The sequence below is a fragment of the Bos taurus genome, chromosome 3, assembly GCF_002263795.3.
Source record: "Bos taurus isolate L1 Dominette 01449 registration number 42190680 breed Hereford chromosome 3, ARS-UCD2.0, whole genome shotgun sequence".
In the NCBI taxonomy this organism is placed as follows: Eukaryota; Metazoa; Chordata; class Mammalia; order Artiodactyla; family Bovidae; genus Bos; species Bos taurus.
The window spans coordinates 79,783,261-79,800,255 of record NC_037330.1 but is presented as its reverse complement, the minus strand read 5'-3'; the positions used below and the strand labels follow the sequence as shown (position 1 = coordinate 79,800,255).

Genomic DNA, 16,995 nt, shown 5'->3' with positions numbered 1-16,995 from the left:
GGAGGAGACTCTTGAGAGTCCCTTGGACTGCAAGGAAATCCAACCAGTCAATCCTAAAGGAAATGAATCCTGAATATTCATTGGAAGGAGTGATGTTGAAGCTGAAACTCCAATACTTTGGCTACCTGATGTGAAGAACTGACTCACTGGAAAAGACCCTGACGCTGGGAAAGATTGAAGGCAGGAGGAGAAAGGGATGACAGAGGTTGAGATGGTTGGATGGCATCACTGACTCAATGGACATGAGTTAGAGCAAGTTCAAGGGAGTTGGTAATGGACAGGGAAGCCTGGCGTGATGCAGTCCATGGGGTTTGCAAAGAGTTGGACATGACTGAGCTACTGAAGTGTTGAATACCAGCAGAAACCCCATAATATCCACACTTTAAAATCGGTCCAGCCAGCCTGGATGAGAAGCCAATTTGGGGGAGAATTGATACATGTCTTTGTATGACTGAGTCCCTTCACTATTCATCTGAAACTATCACAACATTATTAATAGTCTATCCCCCAATACCCAAAATAAAAAGTTTAAAAAAAGTGTGGCCATATTAGCCCTAGCGTCAAGGCTGATCTACATTTCCCCCTAAAGAGCTTAAAAGGTTCACACTTAAGTCACCCAAATAACCAATTGCCAGAACAAAATTCAACATTCTCTAAGAAAAAACAGCATGATCCAACACTCAAAAATGTAATATTCACCATGTCTGGCATCCTGTGAAAAATTCTGCATATATGAAGGACAGGAAAAAGTAAACCATAACCCAGAGAAAAAGAAAAAAATAGACAATAGATGCGGACTCAGAAATGGCCGAGATGATAGAACCAGCAGATGATTAGTAGTGATATCCTCCATGTACTCAAGGATATAAAGAAAATATGAATATAATAAGAGAAATTGACAGTATAAAAAAGAACCAACTAAAATTTTGAGAGAAGAAACATGCGTTATTTGTAAAGTAAACAAGTGTGCTCAGTGTTAATTGAGAAATTTTAGACATCAGATCAGATCAGTCACTCAGTCGTGTCCGACTCTTTGCAACCCCATGAATCGCAGCATGCCAGGCCTCCCTGTCCATCACCAACCCCTGGAGTTCACTGAGACTCATGTCAATCGAGTCAGTGATGCCATCCAGCCATCTCATCCTCTGTCGTCCCCTTCTCCTCCTGCCCCCAATCCCTCCCAGCATCAGGGTCTTTTCCAATGAATCAACTCTTCTCATGAGGTGGCCAAAGTACTGGAGTTTCAGCTTTAGCATCAGTCCTTCCAAAGAACACCCAGGACTGATCTCCTTCAGAATGGACTGGTTGGATCTCCTTGCAGTCCAAGGGACTCTCAAGAGTCTTCTCCAACACCACAGTTCAAAAGCATCAATTCTTTGGTGCTCAGCCTTCTTCACAGTCCAACTCTCACATCCATACATGACCACAGGAAAAACCATAGCCTTGACTAGAGGAATTTTTGTTGGCAAAGTAATGTCTCTGCTTTTGAATATGCTATCTAGGTTGGTCATGACTTTCCTTCCAAGGAGTAAGTGTCTTTTAATTTCATGGCTGCAGTCACCATCTGTAGTGATTTTGGAGCCCAGAAAATAAAGTCTGACACTGTTTCCACTGTTTCCCCATCTATTTCCCATGAAGTGGTGGGACTGGATGCCATGATCTTTGTTTTCTGAATGTTGAGCTTTAAGTCAACTTTTCCACTCTCCACTTTCACTTTCATCAAGAGGCTTTTTAGTTCCTCTTCACTTTCTGCCATAAGGGTGGTGTCATCTGCATATCTGAGGTTATTGATATTTCTCGTGGCAATCTTGATTCCAGCTTGTGTTTCTTCCAGTCCAGCGTTTCTCATGATGTACTCTGCATAGAAGTTAAATAAACAGAGTGACAATATACAGCCTTGACGAACTCCTTTTCCTATTTGGAACCAGTCTGTTGTTCTATGTCCAGTTCTAACTGTTGCTTCCTGACCTGCATACAAATTTCTCAAGAGGCAGATGAGGTGGTCTGGTATTCCCATCTCTTTCAGAATTTCCCACAGTTTATTGTGATCCACAGAGTCAAAGGCTTTGGCATAGTCAATAAAGCAGAAATAGATGTTTTTCTGGAACTCTCTTGCTTTTTCTATGATCCAGTGGATGTTGGCAATTTGATCTCTGGTTCCTCTGCCTTTTCTAAAACCAGCTTGAACATCAGGAAGTTCACGGCTCACGTATTGCTGAAGCCTGGCTTGGAGAATTTTGAGCATTACTGTACTAGCGTGTGAGATGAGTGCAATTGTGCGGTAGTTTGAGCATTCTTTGGCATTGCCTTTCTTTGGGCATAGTGTTTCTTTAGACATAGTGTTATTTAATCAAGAAGCTGTATGCAAGCCACAATACTAGGCTCTGTGAGAAGTACTTTCCATTCTTTTGCTCTTACCTTTTTTTCTTTCCTTCCCCTTCTCCTTTTCCTTCCTTCTTTCCCATCAAGATGGACTCACAGATTATTATTTTATTTGATGAGCTATACAAATCATTATTTTATTTGATGAGCTATTTAGTTACTATTATTATTTATTTTTTTGATCACACTGTCCAACATTTGCCGAGTTGGGGCTTATTTAAACTGGCTTCTGTGTCCTTTTGATGTTTTCCATCTATCTTTTTTTTTTAAATAGGACTCCTTACTTTCTAACACTACAAGAAATTTCAGGTTGATTTTATGCTTTTCCTGCTCTGACACTGGAATCGGCCATTTCTCCAAGGAGCCCTGATTCCATTTTGTTGGAGAATGATGTTCACAAAGTGGTGTCTGGGGGCTAAATGCTCACTGTTCCTTGAGTGGCATTGTTTCTAGGCCCCCTTAGTTACAGAGTTTGTTATATGTATGCATACACACCGTACACACACAATGTGCATAATACACATAATACTCAGAAATCTATATTTTTGTATCTCTCTGTATATACATAACAAAAAAGCGTGTGTTCATACTGATATCTCTTGTTCTAGTTCAAAACTGCAGGATCTATTCTAGCAGTGCTTTTCTTTTCTTGTAACAATAGTGACTTCAGTCATGAAATTAAAGACACTTGCTCCTTGGAAGGAAAGCCATGACAAACCTAAACAGCATATTAAAAGACAAAGACATCACTTTGCCAACAAAGGTCCAGAGAGTCAAAGCTATGATTTTTCCAGTAATCATGGATGGATGTGAGAGTTGGACCATAAACAAGGCTGAGTGCTGAAGAATTGATGCCTTTGAATTGTGTTGCTGGAGAAGCTCTTGAGAGTCCCTTGGACAGCAAGGAGGTCAAACCAGTCAATCCTAAAGGAAATCAACCCTGAATACTCACTGGAAGGACTGATGTTGAAACTGAAGCTCCAATACTTTGGCCATCTGATGTGAAGAGCCAACTCATTGGAAAAGACTCTTAGGCTGGAAAAGATTGAGGGCAGGCAGAGAAGGCGGGAAACAGAAGATGAGATGGTTAGGTGGCATCACCAACTTAATGGACATGAGCTTGAACAAACTCCAGGAGATAGTGAAGGACAGAGGAGCCTGGTGTGCTGCAGTCCATGGGGTCACAAAGAGTTGGACGTGACTTAGTGACTGAGCAACAACAAACACCTTTTTCTAGAAGTGAGAAATCTTGCTTCCCAACAATACGTTATCTAGTTGCTTAGTCCTAAAATACACACAAAGTAATTTTGGAATAGCTAAGCCATACTGCTGTAGAAAACAAAGAGTCCGGCGTACAGTGACTAGAGCGCAGTGTCTGTGTTGACTCACCTTGCCTTTGCTAATGCTGAAGGTTGCATGATCGAGATTCTGTGCAGTTAACTAGGGTATCCCCTCCCCTTCCACTTCACATGGTTATGTTGTTAACTTGACATATATTTAGGTCCCTTTGCTTTTGTTTGTATTCCTTTTTTATTTCTTTTTTCTTTTTTTCTTCCTTCATCTCCTCCTTGTTGATTTTCCATTTGTTTGGTAATATCGTACAACTGACAAGTGCTTTGTGTTATACAGAATGCTTCTTAAATTTGTCTCCTTGATGAAATTTGTCAGCTTCTCACCTGGACCTAATTCATGAGGTCTGGGCTGGGTTTGCATTTCTATCAAGTTCCAGATGATGCTAATCTTATTGGCTTGGGAACCATACTATGAGAACCTCTGGTCTATGACACTTACTAAAAACAGATTCCTTGGCCCCAGATATACTGAATTCCATGGAGCGTCCAGGAATCTAGTTTTAAAAGGTGCCAGGTGATTTTTATGATGAAACTAGTCTGGGATGCTAACCTGTTTTTTGAAATTCCTTTTGATGGGTAAAGTAGACTTTTGGGAGTAACATTTGTATAGGTTACCAGTCTGAGATTTAAAATGTGACTTGATTAAATTATTCACAAAACTAATGCTAAATTTTCCAGTTATTTAATGGTTCACCAACTATGTTTTGCTCTCAGTTTATGTCACAGTAAAGAACACTCATTTGGTGTTACTCCTATAATAATTTAGTGTAGATCTCTCTTAGAGAAGTTTTAAAATATTGATAGAAAATTTTGGGGGGAAATAAGTAACATGACCAAAGGTCAGAGGATAGAATGTGCTTTCTATAAACCACTGTGACTAAAAGATGAAATTTCAGTACTAATTATATACCTAGCTTCTGAGTAGAAATATTGCCTGAATTGTGAAATTTGCAAAGAAACCAAATTTAAAATTATTTGACAACTTTTTTTATTATTTTCACTTGCAAGTATCAGTTCAGTTCAGTTGCTCAGTCGTGTCCAACTCTTTGCAACCCCATGAATCGCAGCACACCAGGCCTCCCTGTCCATCACCAACTCCCGGAGTTCACTCAGACTCACATCCATCGAGTCAGTGATGCCATCCAGCCATCTCATCCTCTGTCGTCCCCTTCTCCTCCTGCCCCTAATCCCTCCCAGCAACAGAGTCGTTTCCAATGAGTCAACTCTTCGCATGAGGTGGCCAAAGTACTGGAGTTTCAGCTTTAGCATCAGTCCTTCCAAAGATCACCCAGGGCTGATCTCCTTCAGAATGGACTGGTTGGATCTCCTTGCAGTCCTCATATATAGAGGGATTAAATAAATAGTGGCACTAAATTTATGTGTGTGAGTACTGGCAAATGCATAAAATATTTTGCTGAATAAACATTTTTCAAGAATGTCAGAAATTCTTAAGTTTTGATTATTTTAATCCAATGTATTGCTTTCTTATTTTAAAATTTTGATCACCATTTTGATTTACACTACTTTGAAATTTTGATAATTTACACTACTTTGATATTATCAAAATTTTGAAGTACCTTTTAAAACTCTGTTTTCTTCTTTGAAATAATTTTATTTATTTATTTATTTTATTTTTGGCTGTACTGGGTCTTTGCTGCTAAGTGTGGGCTTTCTCTAGTTGTGGTGAGTGGAGGCTTCTCTTGTTGTAGATCATGGGCTCCAGAGCATGAGGGCTTCAGTAGCTGTGGCACACAGGCTTAGTTGCCCCATGGGATGTAGAATCTTCCCAGATCAGGGATTGAACCCATGACCCTGTACATTGGCAGGTGTATTCTTAACCACTGGACCACCAGGGAAGTCCCTGAAGTATCATTTGATGTATGTAAATACTTAAAACTTTAGAAAATCTTTTGGAAGATAAAAGAAGTTGTTATGCTTACTTTGACAAGTAACAAGGCTGTATAGTCCAGGTTTCGCACAAACTTGGAAAAACTGCTTTAATAAATGTGAGAAATATCTAGTGTTTTCCTCAAGGAAAAAATAATTGAAAATAATTCTATAATTTTCTGAATTTTTGAAATATTAACAATTCAGATTATAATTATTCTTTGGTTGTGGCCATTAAAATCTTTGCTAATCCCTTAAGTAAAATGATAATGGTAACAGTGAACTTACCTTGTGATCATAAGGCATCTTGGATGTAATGAATTGAGTACTGAACATGGAAGCATGAGACTTGAGATGAATTCCAGTCCATGTTCTCCTTGAGCCTCAGTTTTTTACTTGTAAAATAGGTAATATTAGTTCCCTCATAAAGTGGTTTGACGGAGAAGGCAATGGCACCCCACTCCAGTACTCTTGCTTGGAAAATCCCATGGATGGAGGAGTCTGAGGAGCCTGGTGGGCTGCAGTCCATGGGGTCGCTAAGAGTCGGACACGACTGAGTGACTTCACTTTCACTTTTCACTTTTCATGCATTGGAGAAGGAAATGGCAACCCGCTCCAGTGTTCTTGCCTGGAGAATCCCAGGGATGGGGGAGCCTGGTGGGCTGCTGTCTATGGGGTCAGACACAACTGAAGTGACTTAGCAGCAGCAGCAGCAGCAGCAGCAGCAAAGTGGTTTGAAAAATTGAAGTAGATAGTGATCCTCAAGATGTTTTGTGTGCATTATAGATATGCTAAATAGTGAAATTTGATGGTATATTTAATGTGGTTTCTATATTTTTGTGTCCTTTTTTCATCAAGTAGTCACCAGTTCAGTTCAGTCGCCCAAGTCGAGTCTGACTCTTTGTGACCCCATGGACTGCAGCACGCCAGGCTTTCCTGTCCATCACCAGCTCCTGAAGTTTACTCAAACTAATGTCCATTGAGTCAGTGATGCCATTCAACCATCTCATTCTCTGCCATCCCCTTCTCCCGCCTTCAATCTTTCCCAGCATCAGGGTCTTTTCAAATGAATCAGGTGGTCAAAGTATTGGAATTCAGCTTCAACATCAGTCCTTCCAATGAATATTCAGGACTGATTTCCTTTAGGATGGACTGTTGGATCTCCTTACAGTCCAAGGGATTCTCAAGAGTCTTCTCCAACACCACAGTTCAAAAGCATCAGTTCTTCAGTGCTCAGCTTTCTATATAGTCCAACTCTCACATCCATACATAACCACTGGAAGAACCATAGCCTTGACTAGACAGACCTTTGTTGGCAAAGTAATGTCTCTGATTTTTAATATGATGTCTAGGTAGGTCAAAATTTTTTTCCAAGGAGTAAGCGTCTTTTAACTTCATGGCTGCAATCACCATCTGCAGTGATTTTGGAGTCCCCAAAATAAAGTCTATCACTGTTTCTACTGTTTCCCCATCTATTTCCCATGAAGTGATGGGACCAGATGCCATGATCTTCGTTTTCTGAATGTTGAGTTTTAAGCCAACTTATTCACTCTCCTCTTTCACTTTCATCAAGAGGCTCTTTAGTTCTTCACTTTCTGCCATAAGGGTGGTGTCATCTGCATATCTGAGGTTACTGATATTTCTCCTGACAATCTTGATTCCAGCTTGTGCCTCATCCAGCCCCGCATGTCTCATGATGTACTCTGCATATAAGTTAAATAAACAGGGTGACAATATACAGCCTTGATGTACTCCTTTCCCTATTTGGAACCAGTCTGTTGTTCCATGTCCAGTTCTAACTGTTGCTTCCTGACCTGCATACAGATTTCTCAAGAGACAGGTCAGGTGGTCTGGTATACTGGTAGTTAGCAGTAGGGAGTACGAAATGTTTTTGGCCTATAGCTGGGATAGAAAATCTTTTTTTTAAAAGGTGAAGATAATAAATATTTTAGGCTTTACTCTCCGTTCTCTCTGTATCACAACCTTGTGGTCATAGTTACTAATGAATGAATTAGTAAATGAATGAGCGTGACTGTGTTTATGGACACTTAAATGTGAATTTTATATAATTTCCATGATTGTGGGATATTCTTCCTTCTTTTTTTAAACCAGTAGATAATGTAAGAAATGCTTCTTAGCTCATAGGCTGTACAAAAGCAATTGTATTTGGCTTGTGGGATACAGTTTCCTCACCCCTGAGTTTCATGATGGGATTATTTGTTGGAATGATTTGGGAAATTACTGTGTGGAGATTTTTACTAAAAACCCTATAAATTATGAAATACTATGATATATATTGTATAGTACATGTATTCTATAATACATAATCATTATATATCATCATTATAAATATATATTATGCATATTTTTGTGTATACTGAAATTATAAAGTAAATGAAAATGAGATTGATTAAATAGAACACAGCAGTGAAGTGGTAGAGAAACCAGAGAGTTAATCTCTTTAGGAATCAGCCCTATATAAATATCTACTGTATTTAGAAAAAAATGGCATTGGTGAGACCATCTAAAGTAAGAGTATAATTCTAACTTTTTATTTTACAAAAGAAAAAAATCACCAGAATTTCCTCTTAAAAATATTGGTGGGGAATATGTTTTCTGTTCAGTTCTTTTTTGCCTTAAAATTTGGAAGTTTTTCAGTCAAAACACAATATAAGCTGCAAGCATATTTCTGACATAAAATACTGCAATTTATTTAATTTGTTCCATACTCTTTTGATAAAAACTTTTAATATTTGAAAACACATAAAAGTCATGGTGCGATATTTTTAAAAATCACATTTTATTGGAATTGTTTAAAGGTTTAGGTGAAGTTGAAAGTACTAAGTCATTCTACCTTCAATTCAAAATGGAATTTTATGAGTGTATAGCATTTTGAAATTTTCAAAAACACTTTTTTGGCACAGTATTTTTATTTTAAGGTAAATTTTGCATATAATAAAATGCACCTTAAATATAAGGTTGATGAATTTTGGGAAGTATGTTCACCTATGTAGCCAATATCTTAATCAAATACATTGCATTTCTTTAATAATTAATGATGTTGAACACCTTTTCATATGTTTTTTGGCCATGTGTATGTCTTCATTGGAGAAATGTCTGTTTAGATCTTCTGCCCATTTTTTGATTGACCCTTTTGTTATCTTTTTATCTTTCATAGTATCTTTTGAAGAACAGAAGTTTTTAATATTGATAAAAATCAAATTATCAATTTGTAATTTTGTGACTCGTGCTTTTGTGTTGCATCTAAGAAATTATTATTTAAAACAAGGTCACAAATTTTTTTCCCAAAGTTTCTTCTGATTCATAGCTTTAAATTCTGCATTTAGATTAATGATCTATTTTGAATTAATATTTGAATCTTATGTGAGGTGTGGATTAAAGTTGAATTTTTGTGTGGAGGGGGGCGTATAGATATCCCACTGTTTCAGCACAATTTATTGAAAAGATTACTCTTTCTCCACAGAATTGCTTTTGCACCTTTGTAGAAAATTGATTGTCCATATAGGTGTTGGTTTCTTCTGTCCATTAATCTATTTTTTTCTCTTTATGTTCGTACTCCTTTGGCTTGATTATTGTAGCTTATTGTGACTTCTTGTTTTATTATTTTAGTGGTGGCTTTAGGATTTAGAATATAGGTCTTTAACTTAATATAGCCGAACTGATGTTATACCTCCAACTGACATTTCACCACTACATGTATAGTGGAAGAAATTTATAGCTGTATATATACACGTCTCCCCTTTCCCCAAGTTTGGTATTAATGTCATACATTTTATTTCTACCTATGTTATAAACCCCACACTTTATGGTTATTATTTTTGCTTTAATTAGTCAATAAATATTTATCCTTTAAGTTAAATTTCATTTCCTTGTGTGGAACCAGACTTCTATTTGCTATCATTTTCTTTTTGTCTGAAGGACTTCCTTCAGCATTTTTTTTTCTAAAGGAAGTTTTTGCAACTTTGATTGATGATAAATTCTTTCCATTTTGGTGTGTCTGTAAAAAGCCTTTATTACATGTTTATTTTGACAGATATTTTTATTGAATATAGGATTTAAAAATCACGATTTTTCTTTCAGTACTTCACTGTTGCCTCATTGTCTTCTTGCTTATATTATTTCTAACTTGCTTTATTGATTCTAACTTATACTGATTGCTAACTTGCTTTAACCCTTATCTTTCTGTCTCTGCTATAATGTAGCTTTCCCCCCGAGAAGCTCTATAAGCTGGGTGTGCAGAACAGTTTACCTCAGTTTGGATTTTGTGTCCTCCATTTTAAACATATCTAGTGCTTTCACATCTATGTTAATACGTAGCTCTTCTTTTCTCATATAGGCTTGACGTGTTAGAAGAGTCACCTCTGCTCCCCCAGAAAGACAGTTTTCAGGTTGTTCAGTGCAACTGCAGTGTTCATGAATGTTGTGAATGTCATGTGCCTGTGCCGACAGCCAAGCTCAATGACACCCTTCTTATGTATTTGAAAATCACATCTGGTGGAGCAGTTTTTCACTCACCTCCAATGTCAGCTCAGCCCATTAATGTTGGTAAGTTGTGCCTAAGAAAGATAATATCTTTAAACATCAGTCATTCAAACAGGCTGAAAATTGTTTACAAGATGTTTCATTAGCTTATCTCACTTTGACTGACACTGTAATGATGATAAATGTAGTCCTAAGGGGTATTAAAAGCAGCTTCTAGAATGATTTAACAACAGTATAGATATTTCTGCAATTGTAACAAATTCATTTTGAAAACAGTTTGATTTCTTTAAATCCTAGGTCAGTCTAATGGATATGTTTTGTTTATGACTTTTTCACATCTCAGATAACTATTTCTGAAAATAATTAAAAGCTCTTTTTTACCTGACTTTATGTCTTCAATAAATATTTTTTAGAGACTCCTGGGTATCAGTCACTGATCTAGGAGCTGGGGGAAACAATGGTGAGTGAGACAAAGTTCCTGCCTCATAGAGCAGGGGTAGACAATACTGGGCAGAGAAAAACAATATAAACATAAGCAAACTAATTGGCTGTACAAATCTGATTAGAAGAAAAACTTATATAATAGACAAGTGCCCACATTATTAGTGCAAAGATTCCCCAGATTTCTTTCATCAGCTTGAATATATAATTATAAATATTCAGTGTATTCAATTACATTATTCAATGTGAATAATATAGATGAATGCTAAATTATTAATTTATTAACTCAGTTTTGTGTGTATGTGTTAAATTATGTTACATATGATACATAATTTAATAGTGTTACTGTTTTACATTTCCTGAAATAATTATTGCAAATTCTTTATGTGCTTCTCTGCATCATTGTTTTTGCCATCACTGGAACCACTTTTTCAGACATCTGACACCATATTCCTTACAACTTCATCCTCACTTCTTTTTAAGTACTAAGGGTATAGCATTTTTTGAATCTACCTATGATGTCATATTTAACATTAGGACTTTTAAATAACTTGTCTTTTAGGGATATATTTGTGATTTCCACGTGATTACTATGATATCCAAGCAATTCAGTCATGATGTTATACCATAGGGAAAAAACAAAAAAATCTATAAAATGTCATTATCTTCTCTTTTTAAAACCAGTTCTATCAAGTGATTTTTAAGAAGTATTTAGAGCCAACATTGAATTAAATTGTTTTTAAAAATAAAGTAGTTAAGACAAGGTGTTGTGATAGACTTTATAAGAAACTTTAAAAATTTTGTCTTATTTCAGATAATTTTTGGGAAAAAAATCTTTTTTTGTATTTGGGTATATGTGATTAAGATCCCAAAATTGAAAGAAATAAAATAAGACAAATTGTACGATAGAGACTATCAGGTGTAGGAGTCTATTATTTCAGCTATGGAAGTCCTCTTTTAGGAAATAGCATTTTAAACTTAAAAAAAAAGAGATAACTATGCAAAAATCCAGAACAAAAGGTGCTCTAAACAGTAAGAACAGCACTCACAAAATTCCTGGGATAGAATGAGCTCAGAATTTGGAAGAACCAAAGACAAGAGCCTTTTGCTTGGAGTAATGAAGGTAGGAGAACATTCAGAGATGTGGTTAGAGAGTCATCTGCATTCAGATCATACCACAGGCTATGGTTACAAAGTCTGGATTTTATTCTAATTGCAGTGTAAGCTTTTGTACCAGGAGAGTGATGTGATCAGACATGTGGGTATGTGTGTGTGTGTGGGCACACACACGCACACATGCGTGCTCATACACATGTTTAAAATGTATGCTCTATTGAAGAAATAAATTGATGGGGAAGGGAAAAAGGATACTTGCAAGAATGGAAGAGGAGTCAGATAGGCAGCTGCTAGAGTTGTCCAGTTGGCTTGGGGTTGCTGTAGTGAAGTAAAGAAATGTTCAGGCTTGGGATCTATTAGGAGATGGTGTTTCCCTCATACTCAGTTGGTAAAGAATCTACCTGCAATGCAGGAGACCCCAGTTCAATTACTGGGTTGGGAGGATCCACTGGAGAAGGGGTAGGCTACCCACTCCAGTATTCTTGGTCTTCCCTTGTGGCTAAGCTGGTAAAGAATCCGCCTGCAATGTGGGAGACCTGGGTTCAATCCCTGGGTTGGGAAGATCCCCTGGAGAAGGGAAAGGCTAGCCACTCCAGTATTGTGGCCTGGAGAATTCCATGGACTGTATAATCCATGAGGTTGCAAAGAGTCGTACACGACTGAGTGACTTTCACTTTCACTTTTCAGGAGATGGTGCAGACTGAAGTGGATTGGGTATGGAGTGTGAAGGACAGAGAGGAGTCAAGGATGACACTTAGGCTTGGACCTGGTTAGTAGCAGAATAGTGTTACCAAATGGGGATATTGGAGATAATTAGGTATGTGACGAATTATATTTGAGATGCTTATTAGAAATCAAAGAGACGTTGAGTAGGTAGTTAGATATATGATTCTAGAGTTCAGGGAGATATATATTTGGGAGTTTCTAGCATCAGATGTTTATGGGATTGTATGAGGTCACATATTTAGAGTCCAGTGAAAGAAAGACTGAGGCAATCAGAGAGAAGAGGAGTAAAGGAATGTGACGGCTGGAAACCTGGTGGACAAAGTATTTCTACTTGTCTGCTACTCACAGAATAAGCAGTTGGGACACTGCTGAGAGATGGAGCAAAATGAATCAGACAATTGACACTGGATTCAGCAAAGAGTAGTAACCTTGGTAAGAGTAGTTTCAGTGGACTAGCAAGAAGGAAGACCTGATCAGAATAGGTTGGTTAGGAAAATGGGATGCAAAATGGAGAGTAAGTAATGCCAGCTCTTTGGAGGAATTTTCCCCTGAAAGAAGCCAGTATGTGTGGTCTCTGACTGAGTACCTAGGGGATCCAGGGAAAGATTTATTGTTAGATTTCTAATACAAAGGCATATGTGTATGCATATAAGAAATGTAAAATAGTTTATAATTTTATGATTTCACTTCTGTTTGGTGTCTATTTTGTTTTCTCTTTTTGGTCATGAATTTCACCTGTTACTTCTAGACTTTAGAGTTTAGCCATTCCTGCTTTAAAGTAACTAAAATTTGTACTATGTCACAGAGAGTAAAACTTCATTAATTTTGACTTGAGGAAAAGGAAAAAACTATGACTGAATTCTTGAAATTATGGAATGTGGAAAATATTAATGTGCCATTATTTTTTTTGAATAAAATACATGTCAGTATATATTTCAATGTAATGATGATTTCTATGTTTATGAGTAACTCTTGTTAATCGTAAAAATCTTGAAAGCATAGAGATGCACACAGAAGAAAAATGCATCATTTATTTTCTACTATTTTGGCATTTTTTTCTATTTTAATGCATATTTACACATATCCTTTTATTTGTTCAAATTTTAATGAATTCAAGTAAATACATTGCCTAATGGGCTTCCCTTTAAGCCCATTATGATGGCTCAGATGGTAAAGAATCTGCAGTGTAGGAGACCTGGTTAGATCCCTGGGTTGGGAAGATCCCCTGGAGAAGGGAATGACTACCCACTCCAGTATTCTGGCCTGGAGAACTCCATGGACTGTATAGTCCATGGGGTCACAAAGAGTCAGACACGACTGAGCGACTAACACTTTCACTTTCACATTGCTTAATAAACTTTCAAAACTAGCAATATTAAACTTTTTCAACGTTGTTCTCTAATATGATTTTAATGACTATAGATTACTTTTTAGGGTATGAACTATTATTTGTTCAATCAGCTCTTTATTGTAAGATGTTTGCGTTGTTTCTACAGATGACTTAAAGTTTGTTGTATGTTTTAAACTCCACAGACATAAATCTCCACAAATGTATATATACAAATGCATGTGCATACATAAAACACATAGACAAATAAACTCAGAAATTAGATGGTGAGTTAAATACACCATTAGGATAAGAACTCTATCTCCATTTCTGGTGACAAGCCAAGTCCTGCTAATGTTGTGTTTACTGCATGTAAATTGTGTATGCTATGGGTTATTTGAGTGGGTATGTCTCGATTTGTTGAATTCAAAAATTAATGTTTACTGTTTTACATACAGATTTACATGAATCTGCATGCTTATATGCATTGATTATTGCATACAAAATTTATATGTATTTTCCAAGTAGTGCTCTGCAAAATGCTTTTTCTTCTTGTCATTCACTAAAACAGTGGGTTTCATCAAGTGAGGCTTCGAATAAGTGTGGGAAAATCTAGGTTCAATAAAGTTAAGCAGCGTTTTTTTTTTATAGCAGGAATCACATTTGTCAAAATAACATCATTTTATGATTTATAGTTTTTACCAAGTAGGGAGAAGGAAACAAAAATACATGGATTGCTTTGGTAAGTTACAGTAGTAGAATATTTTGGTTCTGTAATTAGCCTTTGGATAAGGACTCCTTAGGTTAAAGAATAGGATATGCTAAAATTCATTTTGACTTCATTTTATGATTATCATGAAAATAACTTGACTTAAAAGTGTTCTCTTTTTTCCTTAAGTGAAGCCTGATCCACCATTAGGTTTGCGTATGGAAATCACAGACACTGGTAGTTTAAAGATTTCGTGGTCCAGCCCAACACTGGTACCATTTCAACTTCAATATCAAGTGCAATATTCAGAGAATTCTACAAAATATATAAGAAAAGTAAGTATATTTTAGTAAATAAAATGAAAAGTTGAGAAGCAATTAAAGAAAAGGTGAGATGCCCTCCAAGTCCCATAGAGAATGCCTCTGTCTATCAAATGTGTATACTGTTTTTGAGGAGATTCAGTCATACTTCAATATCGTACATTCAAGCTTTCATTCAAGATCAGCAAAAGAAATGAGCATGTACGCAAAATTTCTGCATCTTCTATAAAATGATTTTAGAAAAGTTGTTCAGTGTTACTAAATATCTCTTACATGTGGATCTGTGTTATATTTTGATAAGCTTGGCAAATTTCTCTTAGAATTTACTGCCAGAAAAAGTTCCTTTTCCAAAAGCTTAGTATATTAGATTGTCTTTTTTCTCCCCCTCACTCTCCTTCTCTGTCTCGTTAACACAGACACACATACACACACACACGACTAATGACTACAAGAAGTCCAGATACAGAACTACTGAATTCGTAATCATAGTATTTTCACTTAAAGACCTTCTCTGGCTTTTGATTTTACATGCCATCCTTATTTTTTCTTATTACTCAATATATTTGTTTACATGCACTCCATGCATTTATACAGTTGCTGCTGCTGCTGCTGCTAGGTCACGTCAGTCATGTCCGACTCTGTGCAACCCCAGAGATGGCAGCCCACCAGGCTCCCCCGTCCCTGGGATTCTCCAGGCAAGAACACTGGAGTGGGTTGCCATTTCCTTCTCCAATGCATGAAAGTGAAAAGTGAAAGTGAAGTCGCTCAGTCGTGTCCGACTCTTAGCGACCCCATGGACTATAGCCTACCGGGCTCCTCCATCCGTGGGATTCTCCAGGCAAAAGTACTGGAGTGGGTTGCCATTGCCTTCTCCAGGATTTATATAGTATAGTCTGTCAAATCTTTTTTTCAGAAAGTGTTGTGCACTCACTAGGTGCCAAGAACTCAGGATACACTAGAAGAACAGGATAGGGGAGCTTGCAGTCGCAAGTGGTAGAGGATGGGTTGTATTATTAATTAGAGGGAGGGGAAGATCTCTTTAAGAAAGTGATATTTGAGCAGGGATTTGAAGGAGGTGGTGATGCAGGGAAATTAGGGTCTAAATAGAGGAAATAGCGATTTAGAGGACCTTAGGGATGGGAAGTTGGAGGTCAGGGCAGTGAGTGAAGTTAAGAGCAGTAGTGGAGGGGTAGGAGAGAAGGAGGAGTCGTCAAGAGCCTCATGGGTCATAACTTTGGCATTTTAATTTGTAAAACTGTTATATAACTTAGAGGTGAAAACTTGTCTTTTTATATCTGGGCTAATTTTCTAAGACTTGCAATTTAGTTGCTCAATTGTGTACGACTCTTTGCGACCCCATGGACTACAGCATGCCAGGCTTCCCTGTCCATCATCAACTCCTGGAGCTTGATCACATACATGTCCATCAAGTCAGTGGTGCCATCCAACCATCTCATCCTCTGTCATCCTTGTCTCTTCCTGCCTTCAATCTTTCCCAGCATCAGGGTCTTTTCCAGTGAGTCAGTTCTTTGCATCAGGTGGCCAAAGTATTGAAGTTTCAGCTTCAGCATCAGTCCTTCCAATGAATATTCAGGACTGATTTTCTTCAGGATTGACTGGTTGGATTTCCTTGCAGTCCAAGGGACTCTCAAGAGTCTCCTCCAACACCACAGTTCAAAAGCATCAATTCTTTGGCACTTAGCTTTCTTTATAGTCCAACTCTCACATCCATGTATAACTACTGGAAAAACCACAGGTTTGACTAGATGGACATTTGTCTGCAACGTAATGTCTCTCCTTTTCAATATGCTGTCTAGGTTGGTCATAGCTTTTCTTCCAGGGAGCAAGTGTCTTTTAATTTCATGGCTGCAGTCACCATCTGCAGTGATCTGGAGCACCCCAAAATAAAGCCTCTTACTGTTTCCACTGTTCCCCCATCTATTTGCCATGAAGTGATGGGACCAGATGCCATGATCTTAGTTTTCTGAATGTTGAGCTTTAAGCCAACTTTTTCACTCTTCTCTTTCACTTTCACCAAGAGGCTTGTTATTTCTTCTTCACCTTCTGCCATAAGGGTGGTGTCCTCTGCCTATCTGAGGTTATTGATATTTCTCCTGGTAATCTTGATTCCAGCTTGTGTTTCTTCCAGCACTGCATTTTGCATGATATACTCTGCACATAAGTTAAATAAGCAGGGTGACAGTATACGGCCTTGACATACTCTTTCCCCTA

The 16,995-nt window shown here is 37.4% G+C and overlaps 1 protein-coding gene across 3 annotated transcripts in view; it reads left to right on the top strand.

Moving 5' to 3' along the window:
* LEPR (leptin receptor) overlaps positions 1-16,995 on the top strand; it is a 104,345-nt gene that overhangs the window by 37,568 nt on the left and 49,782 nt on the right. For all 3 annotated transcript variants that reach the window (XM_024985494.2, NM_001012285.2, XM_010803431.4), the window contains 2 exon segments: positions 9,979-10,187; positions 14,633-14,778. In XM_024985494.2, coding sequence (XP_024841262.1) covers positions 9,979-10,187; positions 14,633-14,778 — 355 coding nt within the window.